The sequence below is a fragment of the Ursus americanus genome, chromosome 3, assembly GCF_024610735.1.
Source record: "Ursus americanus isolate L20-20 chromosome 3, mUrsAme1.1.p, whole genome shotgun sequence".
NCBI lineage: Eukaryota > Metazoa > Chordata > Mammalia > Carnivora > Ursidae > Ursus > Ursus americanus.
Window position 1 is genome coordinate 32,490,553 of NC_142129.1, and position 13,886 is coordinate 32,504,438.

The following is a 13,886-nucleotide window of genomic DNA, read 5'->3' on the forward strand; positions in this document are numbered from 1 at the left end:
AAGTGGGGATAATCATTACTGGACCTCTAAATTGCACGGGTCCATATGAGACTGAAATGAAATATTATATATCAAAGTACTAAGTTAGGGGCGCCTGGGTGGCTCAATCATTGAGCATCTGCCTTTGGCTCGGGGCGTGATCCCAGAGTCCTGGGATCGAGCCCTACATCAGGCTCCTCCGCTGGGAGCCTGCTTCTTCCTCTCCAACTCCCTCTGCCTGTGTTCCCTCTCTCGCTGGCTGTCTCTCTCTCTGTCAAATAAATAAATAAAATCTTAAAAAAAAAAAAAGTACTATGTTAACTAATCTTTCACAAAAATGTGAGCTGCTGTTGACATAAACATGGTGTCCTGGTCTGTACTCCAAAGGAGATGTCTACTTTTGATGACCACTGTCCACAACCGGTCCTGACTAACTTGAAACATTGGCCATAAACTACCTCCCACATTGATGGGATTTCTGGTTCATTCTGAGGGATGACTGATCCTTGGTCTCTCTTACATTCTATTGATCCAAGCTTGGCTGACTCGCTTGGTCATGGTGTACTGCTGACTGAGGCAATTCCCGCATCTAGGGCTGGAGACTATCACAATCTCTTTTTAGCCAGGGAATTCCTGTACACATGGCTGCTTGAGGACCATGAACTCTTCCTGGCAATAAGGAGCAATTCTCTCTCTAAACACGTAATTCTCTCCATAGCTTTCACTGAGGGAATACGAACGTACTTCACACTCATGTTTTGAACAGTAATTGGACAAGCACAACATGAAATAAAATGGCATCCTTTCTTTTGATAAAAACAGTCCATTGTATGTGTAGAAGAGGCCTTTTCTTTCTTTTCTTTTCTCATGCTTTGCTTTCCTTTGTTTCTGTCCCAAGAGAGGCAGAGGTTTTAATGTAATCAACGTTAGAAACTGATAAAGGGTTAAACAGCTGTCACACAATCTTTTCTTATACCTTAGATTTTCTCTTATATATAAAGAAAATGGACTATGGGCGAAGATTGAATGATGATACCAAAATAATCCCTCTCAATCTTCCCTTTTCTCCCCAAACCGCCACTTTGTGACATGACAGATGTTATAAACTTGTTAGAGAAAAGAGTTATTTTGTATGTAGAGAAAAAAAGAAAGTGTTTTGTGTCTATTTCCAGAGACCCCTTGGGCTATGTTGGGAACAGCACTGAAAGGTTGAGGATGATGTCAAATCATGTTTTCCTAGGTCCGACAATTTTGTAGGACATTGAATAATGGGTATTTAATTTACAGAAAAAGAAGTTTTCTCTTCCATATAAGACTGTGTTTGGAAGGGTAGATAAAGAACCATTTATTTCTAATCCTTCCATCAGAGATAGAGGAACAGAAAAATAGAGTTTATCTGGGTGTAAAAATATTTGCAAATAAACCTTTGTTTTCATCAAGAAAAACCAAATGGAATCTTTCAAATGGCAAACACAGTAATTGTTGAAAGCAAAAGGTCACACTAGATTAGTTTTATTGAAAAAAAAAAGTGATAAAAGCTCCTTCTCCTTTTCTAAAACTAATTAAAGAAGCAGATGAAAGAACTTTGCTGTGGTAAACATGCTGTTCACTGAAGCAGGCTTCCATTTAATTTCATGCTGGGCTTGCTTAATTATTGTACAAAACACAATTCGAGGTTAGTAAACTTATATGAGTATGAACGTGTGCATGAATTTGGCTATAGATAAAATCTTGTTGAAAAAGCAGAAAAACTTCAGTAGAAATGTATTATTACTTGGATGGAGATGATCTACAGGAACTTATATCTAAATAAGGACTATCCTATTACTTTTTATTTGTTCATGTCTGCATCCAGGCTATCTTTCAGGGTAAAAATTCTCAATGTCCAAAACAACATGGTGAAGAGTAAGTATTTTGTTGTTTCTAGTGACTGCGGTTACCGATAAAGTCTTGATCATTTTGCTGTTTTATTACCACTTGAAATAAAGATGACTGAAGTGACATAAGAGAGCTGTACTGTAGTCTTTGTTTTGTCACTGTTCCATCACTTGTCAAACCACTTAACCTCTCTGCGTTTTACTGTTTTTTGTTTGCAACAGGCTGGGTTAGAAAAGATAATTTGTTATTCTCCAATTAAATTACATTTAGAGGCTAATATATTCCTATAGTAGAGGAAATTCAGCTCTATTTAGAAATCGGCTTAGAGATGACCATGCCCAGATACAAAATTCCAAGTATTACAAGGAAGTACAGAACTACAACTGATGCATTTACTTTCATGGTTCTTACCTTTTATCTTATAACGAGCACATTTAGGTGTCCAGGGAAATGTGTAAGAGCAGCAGGATAATGCATTACAGGCAGCCTATTTAATAGATCGTGTCCCACATTTGCTACTTTTTAACACACACACAAGAAAGACTTTTTAAATGCTTCATTAAAAAGCAGTCCATGATTATACTTAACTTTTAGTCTTATGCCAAAAAGATTTGTTTTTCAGAGCTTAGATATGTGCTGATGTAGTATAAGATAATGACCCAGTACAACAATTCTATTCATACAGCTATGAAGTCAATTAAGTTCAAGTTGATGATTTAAGAGAGCATTTTTAAGCATTTCTTACCTTAATTTCCAGTACATTTTCATTGCCTATTGAGATCATCACTGGCTTTTCAAAAGGCTTAAACACAGGATTATGTACATAAATGAGATCAAAGTTTTTGGAATGGATCCCATCTAACATGAAAAAGGCTTTGGTTTTCAGAGGGAGTTCCAGATTCAGCTGTTGCAGTGAAGGAGTTGTACAGCAGATTATCTCTGAATTAGAGCGATGTCGACATGCCTATAATAAGACACAATTATCCACTGTACACAGAATGTAGCTTGACAACATCAATAGCAACTTCCACATTTCACTGTTCTAGACAATCAATTAAAAATATATAATTTTTGAAAAAAATTCTGCATTTACTTCCCTAATGTTGAAGAACACATTTCTGGTAACATGATAGATACAAAATCATCCAAACAACACAATCTTTAAAGGAACACAGAGCTCCACTGGCCTGGAATAAGCTATACTGATCTAATTGAAGCTGGCCCTCCCTCCATCACTTTTATTTTCCTTAAGATGACAGGACAGTCACCTGGAGGGACTGCTTCTTTGTTTATGAAACACCAATGGCAGAGTGAGAGCTGGACTTAGTGTGGTTAGAAGGCCTTGATTCACATCATACCTTTAAAATAAGTTGTGAGAATCCGAGCAAAGCCCTTAGGAGGACACTCAGTGTCCCCAGTTAAGAATTAAGATTAAAATGTTATTCACAATGTGTGATACTACATGGTAAGTGCTTTGCCATACTGATGACATTATAATTAGCTACGTAGTTAGGTCATTGTATTAGTGTGTTTCAAGCTATCAATTTCTATGTGCCAGATTCTGTGCAAAATAGTTTATAGGCTAGTCTCATCTCATCCTCACAACATTCCTAAGACATAAGTGCTATGATTACCCACATTTTACAGACGAAGAAACTAAACTTTTTGAGCTAATGCCATTAGACCAGGTCGTACAACTCTGAATGGCAGAGTAGGGAACATAAATCCTAGGCCATTGGCTTACATTCACGGCCTTAACTCCCATGCTGTATGGCTTCTTGCTCACTCTATAGTCTATGTAGGTAGTTCTTTTCTTATGCTATTTTACAAAGGTTCTGCTATTATTATTTCATGCACTTTTATCTCTCATTTCAAATCTTCCCCTTTGGAATTCTGATTTATGGAAGTTTGGAAAATGTGGTTTCCTCTTGATTGTGCTTAGACTAAACCAGCAACACAAAGTGGCACATTTGAGGTTAAATGGTTGCATTTTTTCCCCCAAGGAAAAGACAAACAAGCAACAACATCCTTAGATTTCCTTTTCTTTGACAAGTAGAGTTGGAGATAAAACAATTACTTATGCCCACAATAGAAAAAGGACTCAGGATATACGTAAAAAGCACAAATAAAATTGGGTATTTGATATTTTCTTCTAAAAATAATTTAAAAAAATTATCCTACATTTTAAAATGCGTGTTGTAAGCAGATTAAAAAAATACACAGATATAATAGAAACAAAATATTAGTTTTTTAATCAAATTCATATTATAATGCCAAAAGCTATTTGTTATCATCTTGAAAAATGGAAATGAACAGTTTTACTGCCAGTACAATGATTCTCTATTAACAATAAGAAATTTGAAAACTATACAATAAACTGCTGGCTTCTGGGCCATAATGCATATTAATTAATATTAATTTTGTTAAGATGGTGTGTTTTTATTTTATTTTATTATTTTTTTAGTATTTTTGTTTTAAAAGATTATAGAGTTTGCTGGACTTAAAAGTTACTGTGGCTGGATCGGTATATCTAAATCAGACCTGGCCAAGCGTTTTTATTTGTTAAATAATAAATGGGTTCAATTCATCATGGTCAGCTTCAAATTCTATAAGCACCAAGGAACGTGGAAGGAACACATATTTCTTTATGAGGTAGTTCTCACAAACAATAGTCAAATGGAATTCTTCATTCTTGCCCAATTCTAATGCACACTTTTATTGTGATAATATGCTTGTGGCTAAAACAAGAGAAGTTTACATTTCCAGATATATAGAGATAAGATTTTCATCTTCTATCATTGTTTGAATCTTCCTTGGGTTATGGAACTCTTATGTCTCACATCTAAGAGGTTTTTAAATAAATGTTTGATTACTCTGAATGAATAAAGACAAAAGGCGTCTACATGTCATCATAATGCTGGTGAGAGAGAAGGAAATTTAGCTATTACTTTAATAACCTAGGCTCAGCATGAATTAGATAAACTAGTAATTTCTCAGATTTCTAAAGAGTCACATGCCAACACCAAGAAGGGTATTCTTATTTGGTTAATGAAAAATTGTTCTGTTTGGCTGTGGAGAAGTGGTGCTCTTTAAATTAATAGCAGTGGTATTCTAACTTTATTTGTGGCCATGTGTGGGGATTGGTTTTAAAGCTCTCTACTTCATACGGTGACTCCCTAGAGTACAATCTCTCAGGAATATGATAAAAATCTAATAATACTCTTCAGAGGTGATGCAATGTGGCTGATTGAGAAGGTCAAGAAAAATCTCATTGGAGATGACCTTATTGTTTGGTGATTTGGCTTGACATTTTTAGCCCCAAATTGGTTTTTGTAATTAAAGAACACTGTGGCCTTAGTCTTGAAGAAATATTGGATGGAGAATCTAAAAGAAAGTGCTGTAATTCAATCTATCACCTGCCCAATCAAGACACTGCTTGAGAGGGGGCACTTAGAACTTTCATTTTTAGTTGAGTGCACAAGTCCAACTAGATGATGGTATTTTACATTAGAGAAAAACATCAACAAAAATATGAAATTCTTGTAAATAACTCCAATCTTCCTAAAGTCTAAACTAAAACTACCATTTCAACGTGAGCTATATAAATTGTTAGACCACAGAATAGGTCAATCATTTTTAAGGAGGCATTCATTTAATTTTGATTGGCTTTGCAAATAAAAGAAGGGAAGGTGGAGAAATACCAAACAACATACACTCTAGGACATCAGTCTTCTAATGCTCTTTCTCATTACTTGATAATATGCTAACAAAGGGACAAGAAGAACAGTAACAACACCGTTCTTACACAGGGATGTAAGAACATATGTGTGCCTGCCACTTAGAACGACAAGGATGCTGCTGCAAGATTAGAGCAAAAGGGCAATGTTCTTTGGTGCATTAAAACAAGGGAGAGAGGAATTCTATGGACTGAAAGTTTGTGCCCCTCCCCAAATCACATGTTGTAACCCTAATCCTCATCATGATGGTATTCGGAGATGGGGCCTCGGGAAGGTAATTAGGTTATGAAAGTGGAGTTCTTATAAGGAGTTAGTGCCCTTATAAGAAGAGATTTAAGGGGCCTGGGTGGCTCAGTCTGTTAATCATCTGACTTTGGTTCAGGTCATGATCTCAGGGTCCTGGGATCAAGCCTGTGGTGGGCTCCCCACTCAGTAGGGATTGCCCTCTTCCTCTGCCCCTCCCCCTGCTCATGCACAGGCTATTTCCCCCTATTTCCCCCTCCCCCTGCTCATGCACAGGCTCTCTTCTCTCTCTCTCAAATAAATAAATAAATAAATAAATAAATAAATCTTTAGCAAAAAAATAAGAGACACAAAAGAGCTTGCTTCCTCTTTCTCTTTCTGCCATGCGAGGATACAATGAGAAGGTGGTCTTCTGCAAACCAGAAACAGTGCCCTCACCAGACACCTGGATCTGCGGGCACCTTGATCTTACACTTCCCAGCCTTCAGAACTGCGAGAAATAAATGTCTGTTGTTTAAGTCACCCAGTCTATGGTATTTTTGTTATAGCATCCTGAACTAAGACAGGGAATGATGTAGTTTCTATCTGTACCAACTAGCTTTAAAAATACTGCCTCAAGTTGGAAGTCGTCATTGTCTCTAGCATTTTGTGTGTGTGTGTGTGCATTTTATGTGAGCCTGAGGCAAGATAATTTTAGTTGTTGTATAAAATATACTATTTGATCTGTGCTGCAAGGAAGGTAACTAGCAAAATTAAAAGCGAAACCCAAATGTCCTATGTACGCCGAAAGCCAGTGGTAAAGGCAGAGGTGCAAAGTTTTAAGTACAACCATCTCTCAAAGGACTTACCACTGTAAAGTTCCTTCTTGCTTCTTGTACACTTATTACCATCCTCAGGACACTAACTGAATGCAGGTTTTTTCCAACAGCTGTTATTGTGCTCCCACCACTGGCAAAATAAAATAGAAAAATAGCAATATTGAGAGGTTCTTTCTCTACCGAGTATTTTAAGAAAGAGTTAAAGTTCCTACATCTCTTACTAAAGTTAAGAGTTGCTACATCACATGTAGTAACTGCACCTTATAGTCAAAGCCAAAGTCAAATGGATGTTCGGTGGTGACTCTTCTTTGAAAACAACTTATTGAACTTGAAAATATGTTTTAAAATACCTATTTTATAAGTTGAAGAAATGTATTTCTCTTTTTACTCACAAAATATGCAAAAGAAATATTTTTTTTCTCTTTTAAAAACAAATCAAAGTAAAATGAACTTAACTCTTGTTAGACAGAATTAATGGAAACAAGGCAGACTGAACTTGGCCCAAGGAAATACTGATTCAAAGGGAGGCTGGTATAGGGAAAAGCTGTGTCTAAAGCAGGCAGAGCAAAAATACACTGAAGAATGGAGGGGAAAAAAGGAATTCCACTTTTGGGCACTAAAGTTAGTACAGACTTGACCTGTACATAATGTAAGTGAATAAATGCTATGGCGGCACCTTAAACTGTTGCACGGAAATCTGTTTAAAATGTAATAGAGTCGGATAAAATGTTTCTTGGCATGAACCTAGCAATGATAAAGTCAAATTGTACTCAGAACCTGAATGTAGTTTTCACTCCTGAATTAGAAAGGCGGCCTTTAAAAGAAATGCAACAGCATCAAAGCCAGAGATAAAACTGCAACTCCTCTTGACTATTTGACAAATCATTCTTATGTTCATTATTTTCTTATACCCATCAGAAGCTTTTACTTACCTAATAAAAGATTTGGTTGGATGAATTGCATAGACAATGGGGTCTTCCTGGTAACTGAAGCTGTTCATCTCTCGGTTGGCTAAGTCAATTTTCAATTTAATAGGGAACTCAGTTGGAGTGGTTTGAGCTGGGGTATAACATTCGAGAATACTATCTGACACACTGAACAAAAAAATTAAGAAAATTGACCTTAGCTATGAGATACACATATTTTAGAATTATATGCATAAATCAAAAGTATATCACTCAATGGCTCCTAAGTGAGAATCTCCAGATGTGTCTTGAAAAAAAGCTCTTTCTAATGTAGCCTATTTACATTTGACTGGATCCCAAACTTAGCCTTGTTGTAGACAAGGCATCTATGACTTCAAAACATTTGGGATTTTAAGCAAATTTTAAAGTAGCTTTTTGGTACTTCATTAAACTGAGCTCTTTGACCTCAAAGAATCAGAAACATAACTTCCCTCTAGACCCAATCTCCCCCATGTTTCTCACATCCCCAAAGTGATTTAGCCTAATTGTAAATCTTGTTGGAAGTGTTTAATTTACTGTCAGTTACCAGAATCTCACAGCTCACAGCATAGCCAGGATACTAAGATGTAACACTAGAGAAGGTAGATGGGAAGATGAAACTTAAAAAGTGGAATTAATAAAGATAAGGGAAGGGTAGAAAAATCAGCAAAAGGGAATGGGAAGGAGGAAGTTTTATCAGTAGGGGAGTAAATAATATACATCTTGATTTTCTTCCACAAAAAAAAAAAAAGAACAAACTTTTCTTGATTTGTTAGTTATAGATACTAATCCTACTTGACTGATGCAACAAAAAATAAATTTACAACACCTTTTTAAAGTACATGTTTTTCCACCAATTGAAATGTGTCTAGAATTCCCACTGTTTAGGTGCTTTCCAGTTAAAGTAAGCAAGGTGCCGCCAGTCTTAGGACCATAACTTGGAGAAATACTTGTTATTATAGGATCCTGAATAGGAAATAAAAACAAAACAAAACAAAGTAACTTGTTAATTTTATAACTCTAAAGAGATGAAGTAACAAATATCCTAGTTCTTGAGAACAGTAGTGTGTAGACTTACCACATAGGAAAATGCACTATATTGTGCTGTCCCTCGACCATTTGCAATAATTATGGATATATTGAAATGCTCATTCACTGCAGGACCAACTGTGCATTTCAGCCTGAAAAAAACCCCAAAGTTTAATATGTTGCAAATCCAAAGGCTTCTTCTGGTTTGGCTGTTTTATGGGAAGGAATATTAACTGTAAATTCTGAGCTGGCTAGTCTGAATAGCAAGCAGTTTTGTGGTAAGCATGAGAGCTAAAAATCATATATTTCCATTTCTGTACTATTACACTTCACACAGACAACACAGGAACTGTTAATCAATATAGACCTCACCAACTGAAAAATTCTTAACAATCTAAGTCTAATCCTCTAAAATTGTAGGCATAATGTTTGGCATACTTAAGATAAAGTATTTCAACACCATATGAAACAGTGGGCTAATTATAAATAAACCGAATCTTTCATTAAAGTATGTCAACAGGTACATTTCTGTGGTTACATGTGTCACATGTATATTACCTTAAAAATAATGAAATTGTAACAGGCTTTCCATAGAATTATTTTTAAATTGATAAGCTTACAGTCCTGAAAAAGTATAAATATGATTTGTTTTGTTAAGCAACTTTTAAAAGAAGAGAATTAAGTATGTTTTGCTTTTACAGGCTCTCATATATAAAGCAACGAATAAGAACTTACAAGGGAGATTTCTAGAAAGAATTTGTTTTCCCATTAGCCTAAACAAGTACATGAATTGATGTTTTGGTCTCAGTAAATGAGTACATTTAGACCTCTCTGATCCTGGAAGGAATTCTACAAGGTATAAAATAACCACTTGATAGAAGAGGCTCAACCATACAACTGGAAATGTTTGTTTGTTATTACTACACGATAACTAAACATTTCTGGATACTCCGTTCATTATGGGATTTACATTTGATAGAAGGTGAATGGAGAAAATGGAGGAACAAACACACATCTCGGATCAGGAGAGTTGAGTCTGAAGGCCTGTTAAGCTCTTACTCTTTGGATTGCCTCTGCTAAACTATACTCCACCTTTTTTTCTCTTTTTAAAGATTTATTTATTTGTCAGAGCTAGAGAGCACAAGCAGGGGAAGTGGCAGGCAGAGCAAGGAGTGCGATGTGGGACTCGATCCCAGGACTCTGGGATCATGACCTGAGCGGAAGGCAGAGGCTCAACTGACTGAGTCACCCAGGCGACCCTACACGCCGCCTTTCTGAACTTCAGACACCACCTTTGTAAAATCGGTATGGTATCCTGGGATGAATGGCTAAATGAGATATACTCCTTACATTACAATACCAATAAATTTCAGCTGAATATAAATTTAAGTGCATCAAAAAAATAAAAAAGAAAGAAACAAGTCTCAAAAATGTGACTGAGCTGCTTTACTATGTTTCTGGGGTTTAGAAAGTGAATTTAGAAGAGAGGGTCTTTATTGAGTTGTTTACTGATTTTTATAGAAAAAGCCATTGGAGACTCTATATTTGAAGACTTTAAAGATGGAGCAACTACAACCAGTGCTGTTCTTTCAAATCTACCCAAACAATTTCTGAAGAAATGTAACAAAAATGGTTGAAAAACTCCCAGATGCTGGATTCTTCTTCTTTTTTTTTTTTTACCTAGGTAATATTACCGTTCTCCCTCTTTTTTTAAATCCTGGTAAGTAAATAGGATTAAAAACAAAAGAGTTCCACAAGAGATATTAGAAGGCCAAGATCCTTTCTAATTCAAGACATGGACTTTTGGGACAGTCTTTACAAGCATTCATTCTAAAACACAACCTGTTTTCCAACCACACCCCAGAAAAGCATTCTAAGATCCTTACATATTTGTTGTGCTCTCACTTAAGGTCAAGGTGCAGCTGTCATTTCCAAGAAGAACTTTGGTTTTCTTTAAATCAAATTTATTATTCCTCCTGAATCCAAAGTCCCAGCCACATACGGTCAGCATTGTCCCTCCTTCCAAGGGTGCACTAGTTGGGGAAACCTACAAGGACAACCAAAACTTAAAAAAAAGCTCAAACATTATTTTTTGTTTGTGTGCAAAACAAACAAAATATGTATCCTCAGTCTGAAATTTTTCTATTCTGCCACTGTCTTAAAAAATGGAATTTTCACTGCAGGAAAAAGGGTCACAAATTTCACAGAAGCTGGAACAAATATTAAAACTATCTAAGATGTGCTGATGAAATAAGTTGTTTTGGGGAGATCCAGAGATGGGACAGAGAGCAGAGTCAGCCTGGATGGAAATGAAGGGCCTTTTCTGGGCCACTCTGAAGTGAATTCATCTGGTAATCTTCCAGGGTGGAGTAGACAGTTTGGGCCCAGAGTTTCACATTCTTGTAACTCTCATTGTAACTCTTTCATGGGCCCTCCAGATCAAACTCTGATAAAAAATCTTTCATGGGCCCTAGAAGTCAAGCACCAATATGTGTCTTGCTCTGTGCATGAGCTGGGTGTTTGCTATAGTCTTGTGCTATGGTATTCCCCACCTAGAGAAAAAAGAAAGTCACACAGTGAAAATACCTCTTGGTATCCAGTGTTTTCTCAGTTGCATTCAGCAGCTATCATAACACCAAACACATAGATGGTATTCAACATACACTTACCATTCACCATTCATTATAAATCATCTACTATGTGCCAACCACTAACAAATGAATATATGAATCAATTTCCTTATACTTATTAATTCATATTTATTACTGATTTGGAATGTTTCTTTTTTTTTTTTAAATATGGTCACCATTTGATATATACCAGCTGGTTAGCTGACACACCCAGCTTTTAAAAAATGATGTAATTTTAAATAAATACATACAATATATTATTTCTATTAGAAAAAGATATTCCCCTCTTTAAGAAAACTAGAGAGAGCCCCAAATGTGATCTGTATTGTAGCAATGTTTTTAATTATCTCTCTTGGCAATATTTTACGTCTCATTTCTAGAGCTGATTTTTTTCTCCCCTCATGTTCAATGTTAAATAAATAGGTTCATTTTTCTATTGCAGGCTTACTTTTGGTGTGTCGAAAGTATAATTTGAGTTCATTAATACAATTTTGGCAACTGTGACATAAGATAGCAGTAGGTGTTTATGAAGTCTATAAGACAACTGTTCTTAGGCTAAAACTATTAAAACAAAACAAATTTCTAAGTTAAAAATAAGCTTCTCCCTGGCAGCTTTGTCACAATTGAGAAAGGAAATGCTCTTTTGGGGGGGGGGGGACACATATTGTAAATTGTGCTGTAAAGTACAATGGTGGGAAAACATAGTGCCACCATACAGGCAACTCGAAAACCAGTAAAGGTGTTTGCTAAAGGCCAGTTAGTAAAAGTCTAAAAGTGTTTCTTTCACAATTTAGAAGGGCTTTCAGCAAAATTCAAATTTGCAAATATTCCCATTCATCCCTAGTAAACAATCGCAAACCAAAGTCTTAACTTACCCTTGCTACCAAATCCCTTTAGTCTTAGCTTAATGCTTTTACGATAGCTATTTTATCCATAAAATCCATTACACACTTGTGCTGTCCGTGAAAACTTACCTTGTCCATGTCTAGGCAAATGAGAACTGCTCGAGAAAAAAATACCTGTTCACTATTATGTTAGAAATCCAGTAGGAGGGGCGCCTGGGTGGCGTAGTTGTTAAGCGTCTGCCTTCGGCTCAGGGCATGATCCCGGCGTTCTGGGATCGAGCCCCACATCAGGCTTCCCTGCTAGGAGCCTGCTTTTTCCTCTCCCACTCCCCCTGCTTGTATTCCCTCTCTCGCTGGCTGTCTCTCTCTGTTAAATAAATAAAATCTTTAAAAAAATTAAAAAAAAAGAAATCCAGTAGGAGAGGGCAAGGCATCTAACCCTCCCGGACTCTCTTCAGCCTGAGGCAGCCACACAGCTGCCTTTCCCTTGTTTCAGGAGGAGGTTCCCTCACAGAAAACAGCTGCCTAAGGCTGATATTGGCCCGAGCCTGCCTCTTAGATTCTCCCGTTCTATGTAAAAATTGAAGTCTGTCACTCTATATACATCATCACTTTCTACATAAGGCAAATGGATTGGGTGATGATTTGAGAAAAGACACTGAGAGTTGTTCAGTTGGTGTGCTGACAACAGAAATGGAGATGATAAAACCTTTGCTAGTCAATTGGTCAGGACTCAAAAGTTCAGCTCAACTTAGCTTTCCTCCCTGGGCTGAGATATTAGAGCAGGGCATCAAAACATTTCCCCCTTAGCTTATGGGGTAATGTTCACTCTTCCAGGGGAAAAGGAAGGAAGTGGTTTTGGACAACACACCCTCGGATAGAACCAACAATGAGCTGGCAAACTGTGAGTTATCCTGAAGGGCAGGGAAACTCTGTGGGAAGGAAATGAGTGTCCGGCATAAAGGCACAGAGGCTAGGTCTCCCACCTGTCTGGACAGGGCAGAAACAGCCACCAAAGCAGCTAACACCCTTTCATAGGTGAAAATGATTTAAACGATCACATTTTCAAAACCCACCAAGATAATACATGAGAACGCTAAAACAACAATAAAACCCCCATGGAAAATTAGAATTTGCCTCTTCAGTAGTTAAAAAGTCACAAATATATTGGTGGTAGCCTGAATGACACCCCCCTCCACCCCCGCCCCATAAGATATCACTGTTGCTTCTTATCTGAGTCTTCCAATCAATTAATAAACCATTTTATTGTCTCACTGGGACTGAATTCAATCCTACAAGATATGACAATTTTATCTTAATAAATTCAGAACGCATTGTAAAGTGCTCTTCCTTTTCTGAAGCATTTCTCATTCCTCTTTAAGTATGAGATCAGATAACATGTTTGAAACAAAATAATGGGCTTGCAATCCTGAAATCTCTCTTATGTGGAATTGCAAAGAATTTCAGTCACTGAACATCATGTACCTTGAAAAGCAGGTTAACTCACATTTACTGGAAAGTGAAACTATACACTAGTTGGGTTTTGTGCCTATAGTGTTTAAGACAGATAAGAAATAGATGAATAATCTGTCTTATTTTTTGCAGTAAGAATGCTAAATGTCACGGTCTAGTGCAGCATGAAATCTTCCTAACAACTATGAACCAAAAGGGATTTATGGACTCAGCTGCACTACTTTCCTCCTAACCGTACAGCCCAAGCCTCACTGACTCGTGCACAATGCAAAGCAACCTCTTAAAATCAGCAACTACAGAAAGTTGGAGT

The 13,886-nt window shown here is 36.8% G+C and overlaps 1 protein-coding gene across 2 annotated transcripts in view; it reads right to left on the reverse strand.

The window, feature by feature from the left end:
* The window catches only part of MET (MET proto-oncogene, receptor tyrosine kinase), a 110,823-nt gene that overhangs the window by 27,238 nt on the left and 69,699 nt on the right, over positions 1-13,886 (reverse strand). For both annotated transcript variants that reach the window (XM_045792794.2, XM_045792793.2), the window contains 6 exons: positions 10,515-10,675; positions 8,678-8,780; positions 8,429-8,565; positions 7,588-7,749; positions 6,686-6,785; positions 2,603-2,821 (listed from right to left, as the gene is read on the reverse strand). In XM_045792794.2, coding sequence (XP_045648750.1) covers positions 2,603-2,821; positions 6,686-6,785; positions 7,588-7,749; positions 8,429-8,565; positions 8,678-8,780; positions 10,515-10,675 — 882 coding nt within the window. The remainder of the gene's footprint in view (positions 1-2,602; positions 2,822-6,685; positions 6,786-7,587; positions 7,750-8,428; positions 8,566-8,677; positions 8,781-10,514; positions 10,676-13,886) is intronic.